Source organism: Aspergillus affinis (assembly GCF_023601865.1).
Source record: "Aspergillus affinis strain CMG 70 chromosome Unknown NODE_82_length_168771_cov_87_400459, whole genome shotgun sequence".
In the NCBI taxonomy this organism is placed as follows: Eukaryota; Fungi; Ascomycota; class Eurotiomycetes; order Eurotiales; family Aspergillaceae; genus Aspergillus; species Aspergillus affinis.
The window spans coordinates 75,797-99,391 of record NW_026515863.1 but is presented as its reverse complement, the minus strand read 5'-3'; the positions used below and the strand labels follow the sequence as shown (position 1 = coordinate 99,391).

At 50.1% G+C, this 23,595-nt stretch overlaps 9 protein-coding genes across 9 annotated transcripts; 4 read left to right on the top strand and 5 right to left on the bottom strand.

Moving 5' to 3' along the window:
* Nucleotides 1-722: 722 nt before the first annotated feature.
* Nucleotides 723-5,433, bottom strand: KD926_010587 (uncharacterized protein; the record flags this gene model as incomplete). The annotated part of the gene is made up of 10 exons (XM_053102965.1): nucleotides 723-1,154; nucleotides 1,220-1,763; nucleotides 1,819-2,167; nucleotides 2,251-2,474; nucleotides 2,533-2,832; nucleotides 2,886-2,980; nucleotides 4,153-4,256; nucleotides 4,314-4,641; nucleotides 4,992-5,102; nucleotides 5,179-5,433. 10 exons carry the CDS (start codon nucleotides 5,431-5,433, stop codon nucleotides 723-725), a joined length of 2,742 nt encoding a protein of 913 aa, XP_052953624.1.
* A 112-nt stretch (nucleotides 5,434-5,545) lies between these two features.
* KD926_010586 (cupin domain-containing protein) lies at nucleotides 5,546-6,133 on the top strand (the record flags this gene model as incomplete). The annotated part of the gene is made up of 1 exon (XM_053102964.1): nucleotides 5,546-6,133. The coding sequence occupies one exon, from the start codon at nucleotides 5,546-5,548 to the stop codon at nucleotides 6,131-6,133; it is 588 nt and encodes a 195-aa protein (XP_052953623.1).
* A 253-nt stretch (nucleotides 6,134-6,386) lies between these two features.
* On the bottom strand, nucleotides 6,387-7,173 carry KD926_010585 (nucleoside diphosphate-sugar hydrolase of the mutt family; the record flags this gene model as incomplete). The annotated part of the gene is made up of 4 exons (XM_053102963.1): nucleotides 6,387-6,625; nucleotides 6,682-6,922; nucleotides 6,975-7,067; nucleotides 7,132-7,173. The coding sequence occupies 4 exons, from the start codon at nucleotides 7,171-7,173 to the stop codon at nucleotides 6,387-6,389; spliced, it is 615 nt and encodes a 204-aa protein (XP_052953622.1).
* Nucleotides 7,174-9,033: 1,860 nt separating this feature from the next.
* KD926_010584 (uncharacterized protein) lies at nucleotides 9,034-10,881 on the top strand (the record flags this gene model as incomplete). The annotated part of the gene is made up of 1 exon (XM_053102962.1): nucleotides 9,034-10,881. The coding sequence occupies one exon, from the start codon at nucleotides 9,034-9,036 to the stop codon at nucleotides 10,879-10,881; it is 1,848 nt and encodes a 615-aa protein (XP_052953621.1).
* A 970-nt stretch (nucleotides 10,882-11,851) lies between these two features.
* Nucleotides 11,852-12,849, bottom strand: KD926_010583 (60S ribosomal protein uL16; the record flags this gene model as incomplete). Its single annotated transcript, XM_053102961.1, has 3 exons — nucleotides 11,852-12,299; nucleotides 12,407-12,582; nucleotides 12,805-12,849. The coding sequence occupies 3 exons, from the start codon at nucleotides 12,847-12,849 to the stop codon at nucleotides 11,852-11,854; spliced, it is 669 nt and encodes a 222-aa protein (XP_052953620.1).
* Nucleotides 12,850-14,099: 1,250 nt separating this feature from the next.
* KD926_010582 (uncharacterized protein) lies at nucleotides 14,100-15,991 on the bottom strand (the record flags this gene model as incomplete). The annotated part of the gene is made up of 4 exons (XM_053102960.1): nucleotides 14,100-14,209; nucleotides 14,263-15,079; nucleotides 15,153-15,797; nucleotides 15,860-15,991. 4 exons carry the CDS (start codon nucleotides 15,989-15,991, stop codon nucleotides 14,100-14,102), a joined length of 1,704 nt encoding a protein of 567 aa, XP_052953619.1.
* Nucleotides 15,992-17,221: 1,230 nt separating this feature from the next.
* On the bottom strand, nucleotides 17,222-17,787 carry KD926_010581 (60S ribosomal protein eL30; the record flags this gene model as incomplete). The annotated part of the gene is made up of 3 exons (XM_053102959.1): nucleotides 17,222-17,314; nucleotides 17,495-17,649; nucleotides 17,715-17,787. The coding sequence occupies 3 exons, from the start codon at nucleotides 17,785-17,787 to the stop codon at nucleotides 17,222-17,224; spliced, it is 321 nt and encodes a 106-aa protein (XP_052953618.1).
* A 1,562-nt stretch (nucleotides 17,788-19,349) lies between these two features.
* KD926_010580 (uncharacterized protein) lies at nucleotides 19,350-21,386 on the top strand (the record flags this gene model as incomplete). Its single annotated transcript, XM_053102958.1, has 2 exons — nucleotides 19,350-19,998; nucleotides 20,065-21,386. The coding sequence occupies 2 exons, from the start codon at nucleotides 19,350-19,352 to the stop codon at nucleotides 21,384-21,386; spliced, it is 1,971 nt and encodes a 656-aa protein (XP_052953617.1).
* A 1,160-nt stretch (nucleotides 21,387-22,546) lies between these two features.
* On the top strand, nucleotides 22,547-23,249 carry KD926_010579 (coatomer subunit zeta; the record flags this gene model as incomplete). Its single annotated transcript, XM_053102957.1, has 2 exons — nucleotides 22,547-22,911; nucleotides 23,009-23,249. The coding sequence occupies 2 exons, from the start codon at nucleotides 22,547-22,549 to the stop codon at nucleotides 23,247-23,249; spliced, it is 606 nt and encodes a 201-aa protein (XP_052953616.1).
* Nucleotides 23,250-23,595: the final 346 nt, after the last annotated feature.

Here is a 23,595-nt window from a genome sequence, read left to right as displayed (position 1 = left end):
TCGATGAGATCCCCAGCTCTCCAGTTTGCCCGGGTCATGTTAAAAACCAGACCTCCAGTGCCAAGACCGGGGGATTGTGATGCCTTCCAAAAATTTGCTGAATTGAGAAGAGACCAATCTTTGTTAAATGAGCAGGCATTTCTTAAATCTCATTACAAGCTATGATGCTTCGAAGATATCTGGACTATGATGTTGCTGGAAAGGGGAGAGCTAGAAGAGATCAACATTCTACCAGCCTGCATAACTCGATATTCTAATAGTTGTTCTATTTATAGCTGCTACCTTTCACGCTCTCATCGATTCCATTCCACCTTCCCCGCCTTGAGTGGCTTTGCGGAGTATATAATGTGTTTATCACACAGGTGTAAGAACGTCCGGTTCAACGATCGCACCTTCCAACCCGTTTGGGGGTCAGGCCCCTCTGAACATTAAAGTCCTCTCTGGCCCCAAATGTCTGCGGAGGAACGCAGTACTGAACCCCGACCTCCTTGAGCCAGAGGGGGTGAACCCGTCGCCGGAGGGTCTGTTAGAGGAACTAATAGAGGTAAATAGGGCGCTCTAGAATAAGCGGGAGGACTGAGGCGGTATGAGACTCTGGTTTATTGGCAATGGATGAGTACAGCTGATAGTGTATCTAGGCCACGCTACAGATTAGATAGTGTATTTTGTGAGTTAGATGACAAAGGTAAATGAATTTGCTCACCAGGGATCAGGACTATACGCTAATATAGCGGCCACTCCGAAGGAAAAAGCACTGTTAGTGTCTCCAGGCCCTCAGCGTCAGCGTCGCCAGTGACAAAATCCGTGAAGTCTTCCCAGGCGTCAAAGTTTCCTGTCGGCTGCCAAGCATCGTCAAGAAGCCCGGAGTTTAAAGGCAGTTCCGGTTCCTTGTTGGTATATGTGTGATTATTACTAGCCGATGCTTCGAAATGAGTATTGCTTCTACCAGCCTTCCGCGATCGGGTTGCAGAATCGCCTTCAGTCTCGGATTCAGATGTGTAGACGTATCCACTAGATATGACGGATTTCTCTGTTTCTATGGATGGCGGACCTCTTATTTGCACACCGGGATTTGATATAGAGTCAGGGTCAAGCTCGGTACCGCCGGGTTCGGCTGGTAATAGATGCGTCACGAGAGTGCGAAGCTTGATTGACTAGAATAGATGTGTGAATGGAATGGAATCGACTCAGAGGCCCTTGAAAGGTTTATAAAACTTACCAATCGTTGCAAAGTCTTCCAATACCGGGACAGTCCATTGACTAGCCCTGTCAGCGATTGTATCAAAGTAACGTCATCGTTTGACATGTTGCTAGGCGTTTCTAAGACCTCTCTGAGGTCTTGCGATCTGACTGCGAGGGCAATAATCACCGCTGCAGAGAAGGCAGTGAAGCCAACAATGGGGGATATCCTCGTCACATCGGAGGATTGGGCCAGATGATCTAACACTAACCGGCCTTGTAGCCTGGCGTGGTCTAAAACGGCATGAGCACACTGCCTTTCAATATGTGCAGGTACGACTTGGCTCTGTCGTCGACCACACAGTGGAGGGACGATAGCGCGATTGAGAGTCATCTGGCAGAGGTGGTAGAGGCTGTGGACCAAAAGGACATGTTCTTTGCTGGCTGAGGGGTCATTCCAGATACTAGGGAGAGGGGGGAATGAAGGTAAATTGTATAGTGCGGTGATCTGGGCGGAAAGATTCAGTGCCTCGGTGATAGAGGTTTCTTCAGGTGTCTGCTTAACTAGAACCTGTGTTTTTGCCCTGTGCCTGCCTCGTCAGAGTCCGTTTGAGCATGTCACAAAGAGAAATAACGTACCATATTCCGATTAACTTGAGGAGTTCTGCTAACACGACACTATCAGGAAGGCTACCATCATGGTGGGCGCCATCAAGAAACAAGCAGTTCCAGCAGGCGTCCATTTTTTCTGCATGATCGGTGCAGAAGGCGGATTGATCTTGATCAAAGGGAACCGGCAATGGTAGTTCCGCAGCTTCCAGCCAGGCAGACTTGAGGTACGCCTTTGGCTGTCCAGCGATGCACATAGTTGCCCAACAAGCCCAGAAACATCTTCGTTCTATTTCTGTCCTCATCATTCTGCAAGGGTCCCCTGTCCAGCCGAGGAGTTTGTTATAGCCGACATTATAGCAGGATCGATAGGCGACAGCTGTTCAAAAAGAAATTGTGAGTAAGATTTGTGTTCTCATAATAATAAAAATAATACAATTCCACACCAGGTGCAGAACATACTCAAATGAATATCTGCCCGCTGGTTATCACCAGCGGCAAACCAGTAGATAGTCAGGGATTCGAGCGCTTGGATGGTAAAGAGTGATGGCTGGCCACTTAGTGACAGCGCTTCTCTGCTGGCTGACTCGGCCCAGGGTCGACCTTGACTCGCAAACAGTCTCAAGGTGCTCAGTTCGAGCGGCTCATTAGATGGCAAGGTCGAAATTTGGCCGCTTTCGAGAAATCTTCATAGTGTTATTTCCATGTGCTCGGGAACAGGTGGTGATAGAATCACGATCTTACATAGAAGCCAAGGCAAAAAGAGCCCGGAGAAGATATTCCGGTAATCGTCCTTCCAGATAGTCTTTCATGAGGGCGTGTTTATTAAACAAGAGAGGAGCATTGTAGATTCTCTCAAAGTAGATTTCTAAAAGAGAGAGACCCAATGCACGCGGAGGAAGATCGTCCCGGTCGTTCTCTTCGGTGGATATACGTCGTGTTGCGTCGAAGCCAAGGGGCTGCATAATGGCAGAGGAAGTTCCATTCGAGTTTTTCACTGGTATAGAAAGAGCTCCAGGGGTTTTATGGGAAGCAGATGGCTCACTGGCGCAATAGATGGTTAATCATCAGCCGACTATCTTTATAGATCAATGTACCTCCGTTTCCGCTTCCTCGTACTATCCTGAGACAGAACATCAATCGACTGGTTCTCCTTATCCTGAGCATTTGAAGCTTTTCGCAGGGCAGCCAGCTGTTTTCGATCAGCCTCTGCTGGATATACGCAGGAAGAGCCTTGCTTCGTGCATCGCAGACAGGAAGGTATGTGTTTGCTGCATCGCAACTAGAGCTCATAGTCCCAGGTAATTAGGTAGGTCGGAACAATGGGAGAGCCACAGTAGAACCACAAGCTTACTTTTTGACCTCGGCACCTTGCACAGGCCGTCTTTGATTCCGGAAGTGGATTTTCTCGGTCATTCGAACACTCAGGAACCATCACCTGGATGGAAGAACGCGTTTTTGACATTGTGGATTGAGGAACATGACATTGAACATCGAAAAACTAGGCATACTGCGATTTCAGGTAAAAGGAGTCTTTCAATTGAGCCGAAAAAGGATGGTGAGGGGAAGGCAGTTCAACGCAGGTCACCAGTTCAGTTCTTTGTCTTTGTCTAGTTTGACTAATTCACTTTCACCTCCGCCAACTCCAGAGGTACGGAGGCTGGAAAATTAATTGGACCTCCGAGTATCCATCCTGCTTTTGTAAAAGATATTAAATCAAGACATTGCATGTAATGGTTGTAATAAGAACTGCCTTTGGGGGGACACCATTCAAGCCCCTGAGTCTCAGGCGTGTTGTACTACCCGAATCTGTCTGACGAAAAGCTTCAAGAGACCCAATAATGTGAAAGATTATCATAGAGACAGAATGACAGGATATCGGCCAGTTCATGAATAAGCAAATTCAATCAATTGCAGGTGCGATCTTCCCTTGGACAGTCCCAAACCCGATTCTCGACTCTCCTTCTCCCGCCCAAGCTTCGATAATAACCTCATCTCCATCCTCCAACCAATTCACAGGTAGATTGTACACGCCAAGCTTAATCGGCATTCTTCCGTCTTCTGTCAGCTCAAAAAGGCAGCCCAAAGTCTCTGGTTGTCCATTCAAGCATTGTTCTTCGTCTTTCCGCCCCGGGGATGACAAGGTTCCTGTTCCTAGGAGGTCGCCGGGGGAAAGGCCCGCATCCCGACAAGGATTGATGGGCGAGCATTTGGAACGGGGACCAGTGCATGTGCTTGAGATCGGCTTTGCTAATTAGCACTCGCTTGTGGTCGTTTCCTGCGAAGCAATACATTCGTTATTCAGTGTTTACCAGCAACTCAAATAAACAGTCACATACTGTTCAGGAATGTCAAAGCCTCTACCGAAACATCTTCTTCCGCCTGCAAAAACGGAATCAACGACGCTTTCCCCCCTTGAATTCTGTCCTTCTCGACGGGGATGACGGCACCCGCCTCCTGAAGGGCTTCTAATGTAATAATTTACGAAGAGATTCTAGTCGCGAAAGCTTTGTCGTTGAACCGACCATGTGGCATCATTTTATAGAATTGGATGTTTCGAGCTGTCCAATTGTTCAGGAGCACGAAGCCGAAGATATGCTCCTTCGCTTTGGAAGTGGGAATTCGCTGGCCGAGTGACATAGAGTTGGACACAAACATTCCTAGTTCAATCTCGTAGTCTAGCTTTTGGCTTGGGGCGAATTTGACGTGGCCGTCGTGGGAGTCTGGTCGAATGCCATAGGGGCGATGAATTGGTGAACTACTAACTATAACGGAGGAGGTACGTCCGTTGTAAGCTAGTGGCACGTTGAAGAAATTAGCGGGGAGCTGAGGATGACCTGCAATGCGTCCGGCCTAGACGATCGATGAGACAATCTCTCATTCAGGTAAAGGAGCTTGCTAGAGTCTTTCTTACTCACATTGCGCATGTGAACCATGGAGCATAAGAAGTCGGTAAACCCGCCGATAGCCATAGGCAAATGTAGAATCACGTCAGCGCTCCGGAATAAATACCCCGATTGTTCTTGTTCATATTATAATGGCGAATCTCTGGTTGTGATGAGCTCCTGGATACTTCTGCGAACACCGGCTCGTTCATGACCTAGAAGCGCGGCAAAGTCGTTCAGGGTTGACTAGAGCCAGATAGAATAGTTAGTCAAGTCTTATTTATAAGGCTACTTCAATGGATGCCAGGATTTCTGTACCTGAGACAAGGCGCGCCCCATCTGCTCGGAGCCCTGAATATGGCCTTGGGCTGCTAGCGCGCAGAGGTCCAGGACATGATCACCAACTGCAACTCCGGGTCGGGACTGGGGCTGTTATCCCCGCTCACAGGTCAGTATCAGATAGTTGAGCAGCTATATCAGCGTATTTCTTAGGTGTCTAACTTACATTTTCAGGTGTGCTGAAGATCCCAAACGGAATGTTGGTAACCGGGAAAGGCGAGTCCTCGGAGATGGGAAGAGGATGAGGCACGAACGGCAGCATGTTGAAAGGATTCAGAATTGGTGTTTTGCAAGTCGCAGAGTCCTTCTCTTTTATTCGATCGGAAATGACTCCTGCCTTGAAAATAAAGCCTTCGATATTCGGTGCAATGGTCCCCGCTCGGTCCGACTGTTCACATCGTTCGGTCCGACCACCAGCCATACTAGAATAGCCTGAGGCCATACTATTTCCTTCCTTACTTCGCGCTCTCTCTCTATCTCTCGCTACCTTGAGTTTGACACAATCACATCTGCTAGCTACTTAATCCATCGCAATGACCACACACCCCGAAAAGAAGCCATACAGCAACCCCCTCCCTCAAATCCATCGCTTCATCACCACCCACGATACCACCGGAAAAGCAGTCTATTCGGCTTCCCTCCCTGAGCGCATGCAATTCTGGCAAGTCAGCAATGACCCGGCCATGCCCGTGGGCTTCTTCCTCGGACATACCGTCTCCACCTTCCCGGTACCCTTGGCCGACGATCAAGACCTGACCGACTACAAAGACACGCTAGCACGGAGCCAGGAAAGCGGCCTCGCCAAACGCGGTGGTATCGTCATGCGCTATGTGGATTATCCGCCGGGGTGCCGCTCACCGATGCATCGTACCGTCAGCCTGGATTATGGGTTTGTGTTGGTGGGCGAACTGGATTGTTTGTTAGATGATGGGGAGGTGAGGACGGTGAGGCCCGGCGATGTAGTGGTGCAGAGGGGAACTATGCATCAATGGGTGAATCGGAGCGAGACCGAGTGGGCGAGGATGGTATACGTCTTGATGGATGCTACGGCGGCGGAGGCTGGGGGTGTGTCGATGGAAGAAGATTTGGGGGGGATGAAGGGGGTTCCGGAGTCTCACTAATAATGAGGACTTCTATTGTGTCAACGAGGATTGTGGTTAATGCTTGATACAAAGACTTAACGAAAGAAAAGATCAAGGATCTTCTCAAAGCATGGTAGTTGATGGCAGTATATTCATTCGTGCAGATGAGAGGAGGAATGGCTTATGGAAGGGGGTATGAGGGAGTGGTTGGATGGGCTCTCGAGAATTACTGACATTGATCTTCTATGTTCTATCTCTCTATGACTGAGTTCGATCTATCCATCCGGTCATCTCACAATTGGAATCGTCTAGCAACCTGGATACCCTCTGCTAGTGAGCCTACCCCGGCATCAATCGCGTACCCTTCCTTCTCCAGCCTCTTGAGATCATCGTACAGGGTACTCAGCGGAAGCGTGAAGCATTCAATGAATTCGTTGTCCTCAAGCTCAGGCTGCGGGTTTTGATTCTGAGGAAGCGACATGTCGACATCGACATGAACGAGGTTGAAGTTGGTGTTTGAGAAGCCAGGGTCTGCCCGGTCCCGGTTAGTTCTGTGCAAACCCGCAAAAACAAGCTGCTCTACTAACCGTTATACATGATCGGGCTTGTCTTCTTCGCAACCCCAACGTAGCCCGTTTCTTCCTTCAGCTCCCGCACGGCGCATTGCTCAACGGTTTCTCCGGCGTCGACCATGCCCGCGGGAACCTCCACCACGATCTGATTGATCGGCGGTCGGTACTGTTTTTGGAGAAGCAGCTCGGGGCCCGTGGATTTGTGCAAGATGGTCATCACGCCGACGCCATCAACGGCCGAGCTGGCGGGTCGAGTCTGAAAACATTATTAGCCGTGAATGGAGAGAAAAGCGAGATGGATGAGCTACCAGGCGCTCGGCCGACTCCCAGGTTCTCTCAACTCCATTCGGATCAAGGTAGGTCGTCTTGACCAGGGTCTTCCACTCGGCTTCTTTGGGATCCTATGATATTCACTTGAGATCAGGAACACGTCATGGCAGAGAAGCCTATGTTCAGAACGCATACCAAGGGACCCCGCGAGAGAAGCTTTGACTTAAGCTCCGGCATGACTTAACCTTTGCGGATCGAAATTTTCTTGTTAAGAGGAATTGTCTGAGGTTTACTCCTAACTTCCCGCAATGTTGAAATATAAGAATCTTGTTGCCGGTCTTGTTTTCTGTCCGTTGTTTCCAAACGAACAAGCGGTGGAACTCCGGAAAAGCGGGCCTCAGGACCAATAGTAATAACAACCGCTACAGGCCAACCTGATCGATCTCCAGACTTACGCGGTCATCTCATTCGGAAATATTCCTTCTTTGATGGACTTGAGATGGTTGGCTTGAAATGCCCTTTAAGTTCTACACATGGGACAATGTGCGCACCTGAAGGTCCACTGCCCAAGGGAGGAGCATCGGGCAGAGAGACCGGCCATGAAGGACGCCGATGCGTCTGCAAGGTACGGTCCGGCGATCCAGCGGTATATCATATCGTTCATAAGTACAGTACAAATTGGGCACTCGCGCAGACACATCATCACCATACTCGCCTACGGTGTAGGGATAGATGTCTTCCCATTCGCCAGAGACAGAGTACCGGTCGCGATGATGATTAGGTATTCGATTGGGTGACCAGTCTAAGGGGTCAAACGCTGAGAAAGCAAGATCAACATCGCCCTTGCGTTTCTCTCCTGACATCTACCTTAGTCCTCTCGTTAGCTGAGATAGAAATCCACTGGGAGACAGCCCCGTTCTTTGTTGTCACTTGTCAGCCAACCCAGACAACGAAACCTTTACGGTGCGGTTGCTGAATCCTTGTTCTCCTTCAAAGTTTGTCGTTTGCCATGGCTGGTGAGAGTCTAGGGTTTCGCGTAACAGCCTGGAGCAGAAACACGGTTGAGGTAATCCGTGGAAGGGCGGGGGATTGGGATTCCTGTTAAGCCTCTCAGGGACGTGCATGGTTGGTGGCGTTTTGCAACATTTCCAGCAATCAGAGCGATGGGCAGCCGACACGTCAACGTGCAATCATCGCTGGAATTGCGCAGACTAGGCGTAACTAAGTAACTGGCTGCAAGTTAACCAGAACGGTGTACGAAGGCTCTAGTGCCCAAGGCCGATTTAGGAGCGTCACGTGGACGAAGATCTTCCGATCTTCCAACATCATTTTAGGATTTGAACGAAAGGATCGACTGGACGAAGGAACTACCGGTGTACTCAAGTCTCAAACCCAAGCAAAGAGTTGTTCTGGAAGACCTGCGAGGTGGGATGACAGCGTCAGGCAATTTGGACCGAGCTGAGCTGACGAGAGAATCAGTCCGAGAATCTGATCTTATATCTTCTATCTTCTATCTTCTATCTTCTGTCGTTCTGTTCATAACGGTTATCTCCGTCCTTATCAAGTCCCATCAAATCCATCCATCCAAAGCGAGACGGTCGGCTGACGGTTGCATCATCCGCAAGTCGGTCCTCATCATTTTCCTTCTTCCCATCCTCAACCAGTTGGACTCTCTTTTTTTCCCCTCTCTCTCTTTCTCCTTTTTTCCTCTTCTCTTCCTCTCTGGAGAAATTTTCACTGCGACGGAATCGAAGTGTTTCAGGTCGAGTGGTTCCGTTGGTCGGCGAAACGTCATCTCCATCATTTCAATTCATCCGCCGGTCGGGATTTGGTTGGTTCGCATCGGATCACCACCGGACCTGCGACTCGTCATTTTTTCCTCTATCTGGCCTTTGTTTCGGCCTGTATCTTTGTTTGAATAGAGTTTACCTCCTCGACTATTGTTTCTCTTCTTCTATTTCTACTTTGTCTCTATCTCTATTTTTCATATTGTCGTTGTACATACTTGTCTCGTTGACCACGCGGGGAAGATCCACCCCAAGTCGCTCTTATCGATCTCTCCATCCTTCTTCCTGATCGCGCGCTACTCACCAACTCATGGCGTTTCGTCTACCACCTCAGGCTCCTCGCCGTCAGCGCTCCTACTCCACCTCTCTCCCTCCCCCCAAGCTTGATCCGCCGTCGAATCTTGCGCAACTCCCCGAATCCGACTCCGCAGAATGGGTGCTATTCTCTCCGACGCAACCCTCCACTACCGCCCGCACTCACACGACCTCTACTGATCGCACCCAACGAACAGTAGGTGCCTCGCGTCTCAGCGACTTTGGCTCCTTTGGGACGCCGACTCGTTCGGCCTGGGATCAGGACAACGAAGAGGAGGAGGAGGATGCTCTGGAGGAGCCTTTGGACGAGGACGGAACGGAGCTGGACAGCCTGGACGATGGGCTGCATGCGTTCCGGGCTCCATCCTTAAACCAGGAGTCTGCCGCGAGGCTTGATCAAGGAGCTCCGGCTCTATTACCGGCTCATGATGGACTGGGAAGCTTTCAGGCATCTAGTTGGCCCGTGCAGGAGCAGCTGTGGCAGCATGAGCTTTACAATCCCAATCGGAGGTCCGACCTATCACACCGGCGCCGTTCGAGTGTCCAGCGACAGTTGGATTCTATCGCAGATGAGGGTCCCACCGATGTCGAGCGAGAGCGATGGCAGCGGATCGAGATGTGGAGGATGGACCAGAGCCGGGCGCTCTTACAAGAAATCGAGAAAGAGACGCGGAAACGGCGTAACAGCCGCGTGAGCAACCTGAGTGATCAACCCGTCTCGCACACTGAAGTTGCAGACGTGCTGGCCGGTGTACCGGAAATACCTAGAGACAGTCTGCCTCCTGCGGCTGAATCAGAAGGCAGCGAGGACGAATCGCTCTGGCGTCGTCTTACCCGCAAGGTCATCCGAGATTTGATCGGCATCGATGACTCCTTACTGTCCGTGATCTTCGGAGAGTCCTTGCCAGCCACCGAGGATGAAGATAAGGACACCTCGGCGGGCACGGTTTACGAGCCGAATATGGATGAGGCACTGGGCTTGGAGCTGGACTCCGTGCCTGACGACAAAAGTCTCTGGCAGACCAAGCTCCTCCAGCGTATCGCACATGAACTGGGAGTTCTCGTTCACCAACTGTGTGAACATCCCGGTGCTTTCACAACCTACCTCAACCTGTCTAATGACATTCCGAATCAGTACGCCGGGATGCCCCTTGGGCGTCTACCGGAAGAAGAAGCCACGCAAACCCAAACAGGATCGGCAGCTCTCCCAAACTCCATGATGACTACAAGCGATCGGGATACAGCGTTATCGCCTGCGTTATCGCCTCAGTTCTCTCCCACTCTTCGTGACCCTAGTAGCAGTCGGGAACATGCCGCTCAGTGGGGCATCGAGGATGACGACACCAATCGCTCCGCGGCCGAGCCGTTATCGGAATCCGCCCGTCATCATCAGGAGAAAGAGTACTGGGAACGCGAACTCGACGTGGTGATGGTCTTCCGCTATCTCCGCAACCGATTCAGTCGTCGAAACAGTAACCCCGATAATCACCACGCTACGTCGCGTCGACCCCAACAAGATGCCTCCCGCCGGGCGGCGATCATTCGTCAGCACCACCCGCTGGTCGCGCGTGCCCACTCCCGCTCCCAGGCCCAGATTCGACGTCAGTCCCAGTACTCTGCAAGCCATTCCGGCCCGGTGGGCGTCTCGTCGCCGCTTCTACGCCAGCACTTCCGCCGACCCAGCTCCAGCTGTGCTAGTCAAAGTGCAAAGCTTTCTGCTATCTCCAGCCGACGCACCCTGACCGGGTCCAGTCGCAACTACTGGGATATCGGGGGGAGCGTTGACAGCGGCAGCGCCGTTGCACCCGTTGGAGCCGGTCTCGGGGCGTGGGGAGACGTCTAGGTCGTTGATCCTCTGCTATCTCCAGGCTTGGATGGTTATCGCGATGCTGGCTATTGGATCTGTACCATAGAGCCGATCCCATCCAAGCATATCTAGATCTTTGCATGCTGGCCATCAATACCCATAATTTTTCAAGACTGGCCTCGCCCGGTTTAGTCTCTAGCATGATGTCATGTCTCTATTATATCTATCATTTCCCATCTTGTTCGGATTATGATTTGATTTTTTTGTTTATTCTCTACTCGGTCTTTCAACATGGTCGGTCATATATACACATATATACAGATACATACATTCTGATTCAAATGTCTATTGCTCATGATCCCCTCATGCTTCATTTTATGAGTGACGGATTGTCTTTTGTTCTTGGTGTTCGGTGTGTGAGTTCTTTCAAGACTCATTCATCTATCTATATATATTTTCGCGGTCGGGTGCATGTACGGTGTCATTTTGTGTATGTATCCAACGAGGCCTTTCTATGGTTTCTGGGAGTATTTTAGATGTGTTGGTGGCTGGGTTTCGATATATACATTTACATCTGAACATACGAATTCATTCTTTGAGCAACGGTCGTGCTGACTGCAAAGATCAATCGACTGTCAATTATTCTAGAGGCATTCGGGCATTGACACAAACTGTATTCTTACTCATGTCGTAAAAATTGAAGATACTGCCGTACGAAACGTTGTCAAGTGTTGGTGACTACAGAAGTTCTTACGAAGAACCCGACGTCTACTAGAGTAGAAACCCTACGTTCAAAGAATGGAGTTGTGAAAAAAAAAGAACAATCCGAGGAAAATCCATGATTATACAACTCCGTCGTGCGTGATAGACATCGGTACATGACACATCACGGGGTAAGAAAAAAACAAGGAAACAGTCGTGGCAACAGAAGAGAAGATGGTAAAAAACTCGGAAAATTGGTCTCTTTTTATCTCTTTTTTGTCCTAACGCTAGATAACACGCCCATTTAAGCCGCAAGGTTCTCATAGGCGTCGGGGAATCGCTTCATGTTGTTCTCGACGAGACCGTGGCCACGCAGGAACTGCACGTAGGCACCGTCCTGCTTGAGCTTGCCCTCCTGGCGGAGCTGGACGTAGTCCTCGCGGCGGACGGGAGTGAAACCCCAGTTCTTGGAGACGACGATCTTTTGGCGACCGGGGAACTTGTACATCGAGCGGCGGAGAGCCTCGATGGCGGGGGCACGGTTGGAGTCACGGGTGCGGACGGACAGGATGATCTGGCCGATGTTCACACGGGCAACGAGACCGTTGGGCTTTCCGAAGGCACCACGCATACCGGTCTGGAGACGATCGGCACCAGCGCACGACAACATCTTGTTGATACGGACGACGTGGAAGGGGTGCACACGGACACGGAGGTGGAAACCTTCCTTACCGGTGATCTTAACGAGGTACCTAGAGAGATCGAATGTTAATTTCTGGGATTCAATTGCCGGTCGAGGGTCGATTCGCGGGTGGGTGGTTTGCGCCCGATGGAGACACAGAGGGAGGATTCGACATACTTGTTGGCACAAATACGGGCGGCTTCGAGAGCCTCGGAGGACAGCTGCTCGTACTCGTTGGAGACCAAGTGCACACACAGGGGGAAGTCGTCGACGTTGGCCTTCTTACGTCCCAGATCGAAGATACGGATCTTAGGGTCGGGAACACCACGGTTGAACCGGGACTTGGGGTAAGGCTATCAAAGTCGAAATCATGTTAGTCTTCCGTATTCCATCAAAAAACATGTTCATCCATCAAAAGCAGAGCATCGATATATCATCCATGGCGTCTATCGTTTTCATCCGGTGGTGGTTGACGTTGTTCGTTTCCTTTCCTCCCCACAAGCGAGATACCAAAGCCCAAAAAAATCCACAAAACATCGCAAAAAATCCGAAAATCTTCAAAAAGTCGCACGCACCTTGTTCTTGCAGTAGCGGTAACATCTCGCGGGACGACGGGCCATCTTGACTGCTGGAAATGACCTGGCTGCACTTCCTGCGAACTGGGGGGTGGGTTGTCGAAAAGGGTGGTGTCGGGAGTTCAAAAGGGAAGGGGATTCTTTGGGCGCGGGCACTTTCGACGGTTGATTTCCAAGCAGCGCCCGCTAACGAGTGGCAAGAACCCTAAGCCCTAGCCTCTGCACCAATCACGGGACTGCATCCGCGCCGTCGATTTGTCAGGTTACTCCGCTTTCTTCTTTCGGTCGTCATCATTCGTGATTTCTTGATTGCTGATGATGATTATTGATGATCGCATGGATCCTTCCGAGCGCTGAGGCAAACGGTGGAATTACTCTCCGCTCAGATGTGAGTCATGATGGCAATGGTGAGTCATGTTGAGGTCGGGAAGTGTCTACCTATGGTGTAGTATCTACTCCGTACCAACACGGGAGACGGAGAAGGGGCATCATCCATGCTCATCTCACCTTCCGACCTTCCGCTTACTACACACCTCGGCGAAGGCTCCTTCTACGTAGTTGATATACGGAGTAAATCTGGGTGACAGCGAAAAGGACACGGATGTGTGTGGCCTTCGGCACAAAAACTGTGGCCTTTTCGCAGAGAACGTCAAGAAAAACTCACTATAGTTGTGAGACAGCTGCAGCTGCCTGTTAATATACTGATACTAGGCCAGACTTATAATAACATAATCGCCGCTACAAAGCTCTCTGAAAAGATGGCCCTACTATATTTCACCGAGAGGCTCATATACGCTTCGCTCGTAGTCCTTGATCTCTGCTTCGTGCAGGATGGCTACTGGGCGTGGGAGCGCTGTTACAAGGATCTCGTGAAACAGGGACTCTATTATATTAGATAGCCTGCCTAGTCACCGGATATGAACCTTGTATAGGGTAAGACAAAGAATCTAGTTAGTGGGGAGCTTTCTATGCAAGGGGACCGATTATTCAACCCCCTTAGGCAGGCTGTAAACGAGAACCGAGAGGCTATCTATAAGTTATCTACTAGGATAGATCCAATTGACGCTAGTTAGGTGTCATGCTATGATCGAGGTATGTAGAGGCCCTGGACGCTTTAAGGCGCTTCAAGTCGCTTTTGAATAACTTCAAAATTGACTTCGAAGCCTGATATTATTAAAGATATTTCATCAATTCGCAATGACTACTGGGAATTTTGAATCAACAACTTGTCAACTGTTGTAAGCAGAACTGGTTACCATACACCTTTCGCCCGTCCCAAATGAAGCACCTGATTCTCAATTGTGCGAAAAAGAGGTCTGTAAAATTTCCATCTGATTATCAAGAATCTGCAATTCTGCATAGTCCTTCTTGAAAACTGCATGAATAAGCCGTGTCTCTTCGTACCCTACTCATATATTAGTTGAGTCAATGGTGAATAAGGCGGGGGTATATACTGACCACGTGTTGGCGGAGAAGTAGTACAATTGACAATAATCCAATCTTGGATCATACCATCTACTCGCCAAGGGTAATACTGGCCATTCTCGTAAAAACGCATAATGTGTTCGTTAATTCGGTCTTGTTCCCGGACAATCTCCACTGCCCATTTCTGGCCAGGAATCCAAAAATCGACTCGGCCGTCTGTGGTCCTGGACCATTCGGTACAGACTGGCACACCTCTACCGGCTATCTTATTAAAACACCGATAGAACTCGTCTTGATACTGTGCCTCAATTGGTTTTGGCTGTGCACCACTTGACAATGTCTTGCCTTGGGCTGAGTGCCTCAGATTCGAGCTTGAAAACTCTCGTAATATTGCAAGAGTCAAATCTCGTAAATTTTGGAATTCGGAGGGTAGACTTTTTGCTCTTTTTGCGATGTAGTGTTCGATCCACCTAGGAATGGTTAGAATAATGCAGCCGAAAGATCTGGGGTAGACACATAGAGGAACATGCTTTTCATGTAGTCTTGAAGGAAGTACATAGACTTCCTTGTCGTAACCATCCTCTCCGAGTATTTGCATTCTGTGCAACCATCCGCGCTTGTAGCATATTTCTGCCTCCTTGTTCAGCTCACATGGTACATTTCCTTCCTCCAAAACCTTAGCGAGGAGGTTTGCAACTTCCGTGGTGAGCCAACGGCCCTGGGGCAGTGAACGTGATATTGGCTCTTGAGCCAGCGTGTCCCAGACATCCTGATCCCGTTTCAAGCTGTCGACCACATGCTCCTTGGCCATGACTGATAACTCACGGCTCTTGATAGCATGGCGATAAAACTAATGCAAACTCATTTAGTCAAAGGTGCATAAAAATAAACTGCGTTTGATTGGAATGCAGGAAGAGACTCACGTCGTGAATGTACATTAACACAGAGCTAAGACTACCCGGGTGTCCGTTTGTCAACGAAAATAGATAGTCTTCGGCGTCAGGACGGAGGGTAAACTTTTCTTGAAAACGAGAGTTCGCTATCAATCGCTGTGCAGCATCCGTGAACTCCGATCGGGTGAAGAATAGACCAATCGGGGGCGATGATGGACGTGACTGAGGGGTTAACGTCACGCGTTGAGCTAGCTTAAAATGAGCGGGCGTAAAATCTCTGGTATCAGTATCGAACTCTATGTCAACACCGCTCAACGGGCTCCCGTAGCAGCAAAAAAGACAGAAGCTGATATCTAGGCCTTCGTGGGACAACCGTTCCTTGATTATTGAATTCCAGAACAGGGTGTCCGAATAGGATCTTTGGGCCTCGTCGATAATGAGAATAGTCCCTGGAGCCAGATAATCCATATTTGAACCAAATCTTGTCCGTAACATTCTGTCGAGCTTGCTCCAGGCGTGAAGTTCAGGGTTGTCTCCTACTGAAGTGTATTCATCAAGCTCGCGCCATGTGTCAACAAACATCGAGTTCTTCTTCTTTTCTCTATAATATTTCTGCAGTAGTCGAGCCAGTGTTGTTTTTCCGCTCGCAGGGGTCCCCCGCACATGCACAACTTTCTGCGAATCAATGAGGTCGGCGAGTTTTGAGACTGTCTCTGATCGAGAGCTGAGATACTGACAGATAATGGAAGCTGTTCATCATAAATATCATTATTTATGCCATGAGATGATTGAGGATGCAATCTAACATGTTTCCAGCTGGCTGCTTCCTTGTTGGGTTGAATAAACTTCTGCTGAACTTGCGTCTCCATGTTGGGTGAGCGAATGAAGACATTTTTGACAGACAATATCCAGCTGTCCGTCCTTAGACATTCCCGTGAACTCTTTACAAAGACAGCAGACGGTATGATTCCCGATCGTGACGGGAGAATTGCACTTCCCGGACATAATTCGCAGAACTGGAAACTTTGAAGTTCTTGTCGAAACTGGCATGACTGCGGTAGTTGAATGACTAGAAGCCATAGTGTATGGTATCAGCCTCACATCGAATATCTCTCACATCGAATATCAAAATGAAAATGAAAAACAGATAGACCGTGGACAACACCGTGAGAACTGAGAAACAGCCAAAGTTCCACAGTGATGACTTACGTCGCGTCACGTGCTTTTACCCTGTTAAAGTTTCATTTCCTTTCACTGCTAGAGGCAAGTTCACACCTGCAGGTGACAGTGAAGGTGGGTGGGTGGTTCTTGATACGAATCTATGAGACTACGTGATCTAGCGGCTTGGCCCGCACACTCCAACCCTGAGAAACTTACCCCTTTATCTATCATAGAAGAAGAAATTTAATCGTTATGCAAGAGAATTAAGAGCCCTATCATTCAAAAGGCATTCGCTCCTTAGTAGGCTACGTGCGTGTAGCCGATACAGTATCATTCTGCCCTCCTTCCCCTGTGCATTTCATAACAGTTCTTGAGCTGATTGGATAGCTTGAATGGAAAAGTCGGGGTGATGACCTTCTCTCCCCGCCCGCGATAGGATCTGGCAATTTCCCACCCATCAAGTTGTCAAACGTCACGTGATTTACGCCTCCTGATTTATTGCTTGACTTCTTCACTCAAGAAATGCAGATCCAATTTCACAAAATCAACTTGCCAGAGAGGATTAACGGGGTGGCGAAATGCGGTCCAGACAGAACCAAAAGCCAAAGAAAAAAGGAAGTGGTGGGAAAAGAACCCAGTGTCAAGAGGGAAAGTTGGAAGCTATATAGACCACGCACTGCGATGCCAAGAGGCAACTGTACATTATTCCTGAATAAGCAATCTATACTATAACTAGTTATCTAGTAATTCGCCGTCACTGCAGACTACGGAGTATAAGACCTACGGAGTACGGAGTCCCACTTAAAAGGACATCTAGACCAAAGATCCAGGCATCAAGTTTTCTTGTCATTATCTAACATCGGCCCGGTCGCATAGTCCGGAGTCATTTCTTTTCTCATGTTCAGACATAACAGAATCCCTTCGTCCCTTTTACACCCTTACTGGCTGGTGAGGATGTCGGAGTCACCGGCGTCAAGGACGGTCATGGTGCTGCAACGGAACAGCTTACCGCAAGCGGTTCCCAGTTCAATCTGTATTACGAGGGAAAAGAGTCAAACGGTCAGCCATCTGTTTGTACCCTCCAAAGCCTGTAGCAGGATGGCTTTTTCTCAGGGCGGTTCCCCGCGCCGCAACTGTGCCGAGACGGACAGCCGTGGCATCGGGGAACAAGAGAAGAACAAACAAAAGCACGCGCAATCGATGGCACTTACGTTGTTTCCGGAGAAGTGGTGAACGGGAGCCTTGGCGAGCATGGCGTAGTACTCAAGCTCGGACTTGCGGAGGGGAGGGGTGTTGGCAGCGATGATGACCAGCTTGGCCTTGCCGGTACGGAGGGTCTTGATGGTGGACTTGTAGCCAAGGGTGACTGTGAAAAGCCATCGTTAGTAACTGATCGCTTCATCCAAAAATTTCATAGATCTTCGAACATACCCTTTCCGGACTTCATCACAAGCGCAAGGCGCGAGTTGATGGTGTCACCGGTCTTCTTGCTCTTGGGGGCCATCGTTGCGCTGGGAGAACTTAGAGTTCTTTAGGATAGGGAGAAAGGGCGAAAGGGTTGAAGATGAGAAACTGCGCTCCGGCCGTCTTTTGATAAAAGATGAAGAGATCAAAAAATTTGGGCGATCGATTTTGCCGGGCTTCGGTTTGTGGGCGGAGCTAGTCTCGGTCCGTCTGTTTCCCCGATCGGCCTCAGGGTCGCTGAGTCATCGCCTTCGTGGGATGCCTTCCGTAAGGCTACAAGGCCACTCGTATCTACGAGTACTGTGTAATGATGGTAGCCACCTCATCGGGCCTCGAGGGGGCAACTGCGAAGTATGTCGCGGCTTGTACCTTGCCTACTGGTTCCAGCTGTGCAGGTACCTACATGTACATCCATCGATGCGTCGGATGCTAGCTTCCCCGTCGTCCAGGGAATAGGCATCATCCTCGTTGTCGGCAGACGTGGCGCAGTTTCGGGCTCATCTGGATCCCCTTCGACAGAGGGATATCCATGATTGGATACCGGCCTCTTTTTGTTTTGTTCGTTTCTATTCTTGTGTTTTCTTTTCCAGCCCCTCCTTTTCTTCCCCCGGATTGACAGATGGCGAGGTCCTGTACGTTGCAAGGCGGGAGGGTGTGGTGGAGGGTGGGCGGTACGTACACCGTAGGTAGGGGAATACTGATTAGATACTGTTTACTAGGTACCTAGGTATCTAGATTCTCCGATAAACAATGCAATAAAAGATACCTAATTAAATCACTCTGATCAAATGACTTGGTTACATCTTCCGTATTGAATGAACTGGGAGAGTGCTACTCCGGACAGCAAGACCTGAGGATCCATGATGCAGCCCCAGGTGTAGGGGCGAGAAAGCAGTCGTAGTGACTTCAGCCCCCCTCAGGAATTGCAGCTCCCACGAGCACGACTGCCATCATGGGGGGGCAGAGTGCATGAACCAACACAGAGAGAACCGAGTTAATAACAATAAAAAGAGATCATAACATGATATGGCGCTGCATGAGGGTTAGCGCAGGCCGGGTTGGGACAAGCCCCAAGCAACGCGGTAACTTACGGCCGTTTCCATACGGATACACCCTGGTCGCGGTTTTTGATTTATTTTATTTTATCCCTCACTTTTTGCTTTTGTCGGACTATTTGTTTTCGCTCTGTTTCGTCCTTGCCGGTTGCTGGTTTCTCTTGGACTTTGATTCGATCTGATTTATTTGGTTTTGTCTCTTCTTACTGTACTCTTTAATTCTGTTCTTCCCGCCCTCCTCCGAGGTGGCTAATTCCTGACTACTATCCGTACTCTACTACTAACTACTTCCCCCACTACCGGTAGTCCTCCGTTACTGCTGCTACCAACTCCGAACTACTTTAGTGTCCACTGTTTTGACCGCTACTACTTCGACTTTATACCTCCGTTCCTTAAATTTATCAGTTAATTTCCCGCTCGTTTCATCGCAGTCTCAACCATCCTTATCCGATCTGTCTACTTCTCTTCCACCCCTTTTCCAGATCGTTTTGTTGCTTCTCCAAACTACCATCCCACCATCTTCAAAGCCTCATTGTTGCCGGTAACCATGTCTGCGACGCCTCGCAAGCCTGGAACCCCGGGCAACTCGAGCAGATCTTCGATCACCGGTGACAGCCCGTCCGCGAACGGCACTCCCTCGCGAACTCATTCTCGCTCGCCCAGTGCCTCGACAAATGGCCTGTCTCGCTCTCCGTCGCTGCGTGGCTCGGCTCCCGTTTCCGCGCGGGCGGCGGCCAGAAAACCCGGTCGCTCCAACCTGAGCATGTCCAGCGTGCCCAAAGTCACCACCGACCCTTCCGAGGAGGAAGCCCGCGCCCAAAATGCCGCTCTCATCGAGGATCTGAAGGAGCAATTGCAGAAGGCCGAGACCGCTTCCGAACAGTACCAGAAGCAGCTCGGCGTCTTGCAGATGCGCCTGGACGAGGCTGTCAGCGAGCAGGGCAAGTTGGAGGATCAGGCCCACGAGAAGGACAGCAGAATCGAGTCGTTGAACGGCGAGGTGCGAGACCACGTGCGCAAGATCCGGGACCTGGAGCAGGCACATGAGCAGGAGCGGAATGCCATGCTGCAGGAGAAGGAGCAGCAGGCGAGCCGCGAGGAAGAGATGCAGGCCACCATCCAGCGCCTCAAGGAATCTCTGTCCCAGAGGGATATGAGAATCAATGCCGAGGGTGACAAGAACGTCTCCCGCTCTTGTAGGACCCCCATTCCATTTTGTCTGAATTTTCCGGTCCTCGTCATTTGCTAACTTCCGTCTTCAGCCAGTTTCCGGAATCGATCGTCCCCCGAAGTGGACGGGCAGTTTGCGCCTTCGTCTCAACTGGAGCGAAGCCCGTCTCGGAATAACTCGAAGCTGCTACTGCAGAAGGATAAATTGATCGAGTCGCTTCGACTCGAGCTGGCCGAGTCTCAGATCAAGCTGGTCGAGATGGAGAACAAAGGCGGCGGCCGCCAGCGCGAGTTGGAGAAGGAGCTGCTTGAGGCTCGCATGGCCAACGCTCGCTTGATGGAAGACAATGAAAGTTATCAGCTCCTTCTGAGTGAGAGAACGCTGAATGGTGACTTTACAAAGGGCGATTTCATGCGCGAAGTGAACCCTGACAACGCCGAGTCGAAGGAGTCCGGCAGCGGATTAGGTTCGCTAGCTGACGAGCTAGATTCTGTGGATGCAAGGGCGGACACGGATGATAACCGCAGGCTTGAATCAGAGATCAAGATGCTCAAGGATCAGAACAAGGCTCTGACTCTGTACATTGAACGTATCATCAGTCGCGTCCTGCAGCACGAAGGGTTCGAGACCATCTTGGACAAGAACGAGAATGACCCTCCTGCCAAGCAGCAGCCTGCCGGCAGCAACAAGGACCTGCCTCCCACTCCATCCGAGAAGGACGATGCGTCCCAGCCCACTTTCTTGCAGCGGGCACGGTCGGTGGTCGGTGGCCCAGGCCCCAATGCTACACGTCCCCCGCGGTCGCGTCCGGCCAGCATGATGCCGCCTCCTACTTCCGCTGCGAGCGCCATTGCCGTTCCCCCAACGGCTCACGAAAACCCGAATACCGCTCCGAGCATTCCTCTCGGCCGTGCCGGTTCGGTGCGGTCGGGTCCGGGTCATCGCCGGGCCAGATCTGAGCAGACCGACATTGCTGCCGCTGCCGTCGTCGGACAAATGTACCGCGGGCGCAACTCGGGCGGTCCCATCAGCCCGACCATCATGGGCCCCGGAAACCGCCAGAGCGCCTTCTCTGGAACCACCTACATGTCCGGTAGTGGTCGTGCCCCCTCTCTGTCCAGCCAGCCTGAACGCAGCCGACTCAGCAGCTCGGACAGCGTGACCAGCGACCCGATCGCTGACACCGCTTCTACCGGGGCCACTTCCAGCTCGCCTCGTTCCAGCTCCGGGATGACCAACTATACCGGCGCCGTTATGACCCAGAGCAAGCTTCGTCCCCTGCGACTGGTCAGTGAGACCAAAGCGGCAATCGAGGAAGAAGAGGCTGCTCGGAAAAAGGCCAACCGTGGAAGCTGGATTCCTGGATGGTTTAACCGACCAACTTCCAACGGCAGCGAGTCCGCCCAGACCTGAATTTCTGATGTATATCCTTGAATTTTTCTTCTTACATTCTTTGTTTATGTTCTTTTCTCGACTTTCCTTTCCTGTTTATTATGCCCTCTTTGACGCGTCTTTCCGGTTATGGAACGTTACCTATCTCTTTACTGGCCGCTGTTATGAACCTTGTGGGCTTTATAGGAGACGGCCAGGATGCCATTTTGTTTGAATACCCTGTGGCTTTTTGCTGTTACTGATCATCATGATAGACTTGGGCTAATGTCCTTTTGTTTGGTTCCCTTGCTATGTGCTGATTGATTTTTTGACGTCTAATGGCCACTTTTTGACGGGGCATTCTTGCTATGCTACCTCTATCTGGACGATGCTTGGATTTTTTTTTTATTACTATTATTGAGACATACGTTGAAGACTGTTTGTGATGATGATTTGGCCATTTTTGATGCCCCCTCCCTCTCCTTGATGAACATATATGATCCACCTATATACTCCTTTATAGAGTGATAACATTTCTGTATACATTATTTAATGGCTTTTCTGTTTTTCGGCCGTTCTCGGCCCAACCATGTATGTATAACTATCCAATCGAAATTTGTATCCCTGACGATCCTTCTTTGTTTCTTCTCTTTCTGATTAGGATTGGCACTTTTGTCCCTGAGTAATCGCCGATGTGGAGTTTCATCTCAACACGAAACATCTCCATATAAGATATAATATAACTCATGTTAATATTGAGTCTAGAATCGAGATTGCTCTTGACAATTCATGACCGTATTTGTATTGTAATATATTTAGGTAAATGGTCAAAGTTCGTGCTAGGTTGGGTTTTAGGTATTCAGAGTGGAAATTATATATATGAATGTCCCGCGTATTATCTAGTGAGTTAGGCTGCACTCGATATTATTGAGTGAAAATCTGATATGAAACTCAATGTCCCGAGTATTCTTTTAAGTCTTCATAAAAACAGAGATCATACTAGTAAATTCTTCCAACCCAGTAGTAAACGGACAACTCCCTGGCGCGAGTAGAATATCTGGTGTATAGCCCGGAACAACGTTCCCGCGATCTCCGGATAGCGGACAAGTTGACAGCAACAGCCCGAGTAGGAGTAAATAGCAAGCAAGCAACCACGGCCGAACCCCACGAACCCCCGTCGCTGAACAATTACCTTTCTCAAAATGCCCGGCTCACTATCTCTGTTCTCCGTCAATGCCGTCATTCTCATGTCGGCCGACGATGGCAATCGCATCTTCGCCAAGTACTACTCGCCGCCTCACCCTCCGGCCGGCGTGGCTCCTAACTCGACCGATTACCCCGGCGCAAACCCCTACCCGACCGTGAAGGAGCAGAAGGCCTTTGAGCAGGGTCTGTTGGAGAAGACGAACAAGTCGACGAGTGATGTCATTCTGTACGATAACCGGATCGTCGTGTTCAAGATGGAGAGCGACGTGATGCTCTACGTGGTCGGAGGCGCCGATGAGAATGAAGTTCTGCTTTACAATGTGATTCTGTCGTTGCGGGATGCTTTGGGGATTCTGTTCAAGTATGTATTTTTGTCTGTTCTTTTGGATCTGTCTAATGGATGAGTGCGAGAGAGAGAGGAGAAAGATGAATGTCTGCTAACCTGAATGTCGCATTAGGGGCGCCACTGACAAGCGCACAATCGTCGAAAACTACGACCTCGTCGCCCTCGCAATCGACGAGATCATCGATGATGGAATCATCCTGGAAACCGACCCCATCTTGATCGCCTCCCGCGTCAGCCGTCCTCCTGCGCCCGATGCGCCCAACCTCAAGAGCATCGATCTCTCCGAACAAGGTCTCCTCAATGCCTGGGAGCTTGGAAAGCGGCGTCTGGCGGAGGGATTGCGGCAGATGTAGAGTCGGTGCCAAGGTGGGAAGGTATGGTTATGTGTGTGGTTGGCATGGATATACTGCATCTGATTTGTTTTCTTTTCGTGGTCTTCTCGTTTCTATTGTTTTCTCATTTCATCATTCGTATCTGGCTGGTTCCGGCGTGGTTTATGCATGTTGCTTGCTTATTCTATTTCATGATGTCTGTTCACTTGGTATTTCCTATCCATTTGCTTTCTTCTAGGGGCTCGAGGATTCTATAGAGTTACTCCTTTTTATGTTTCACGACAGAGGACACTGGGGGTTGAACCAAGGGGGTTGTTAGTTAGACGAGACCCAATCAATCCACGGCGAGTACGAGCGTGGAAGCTAT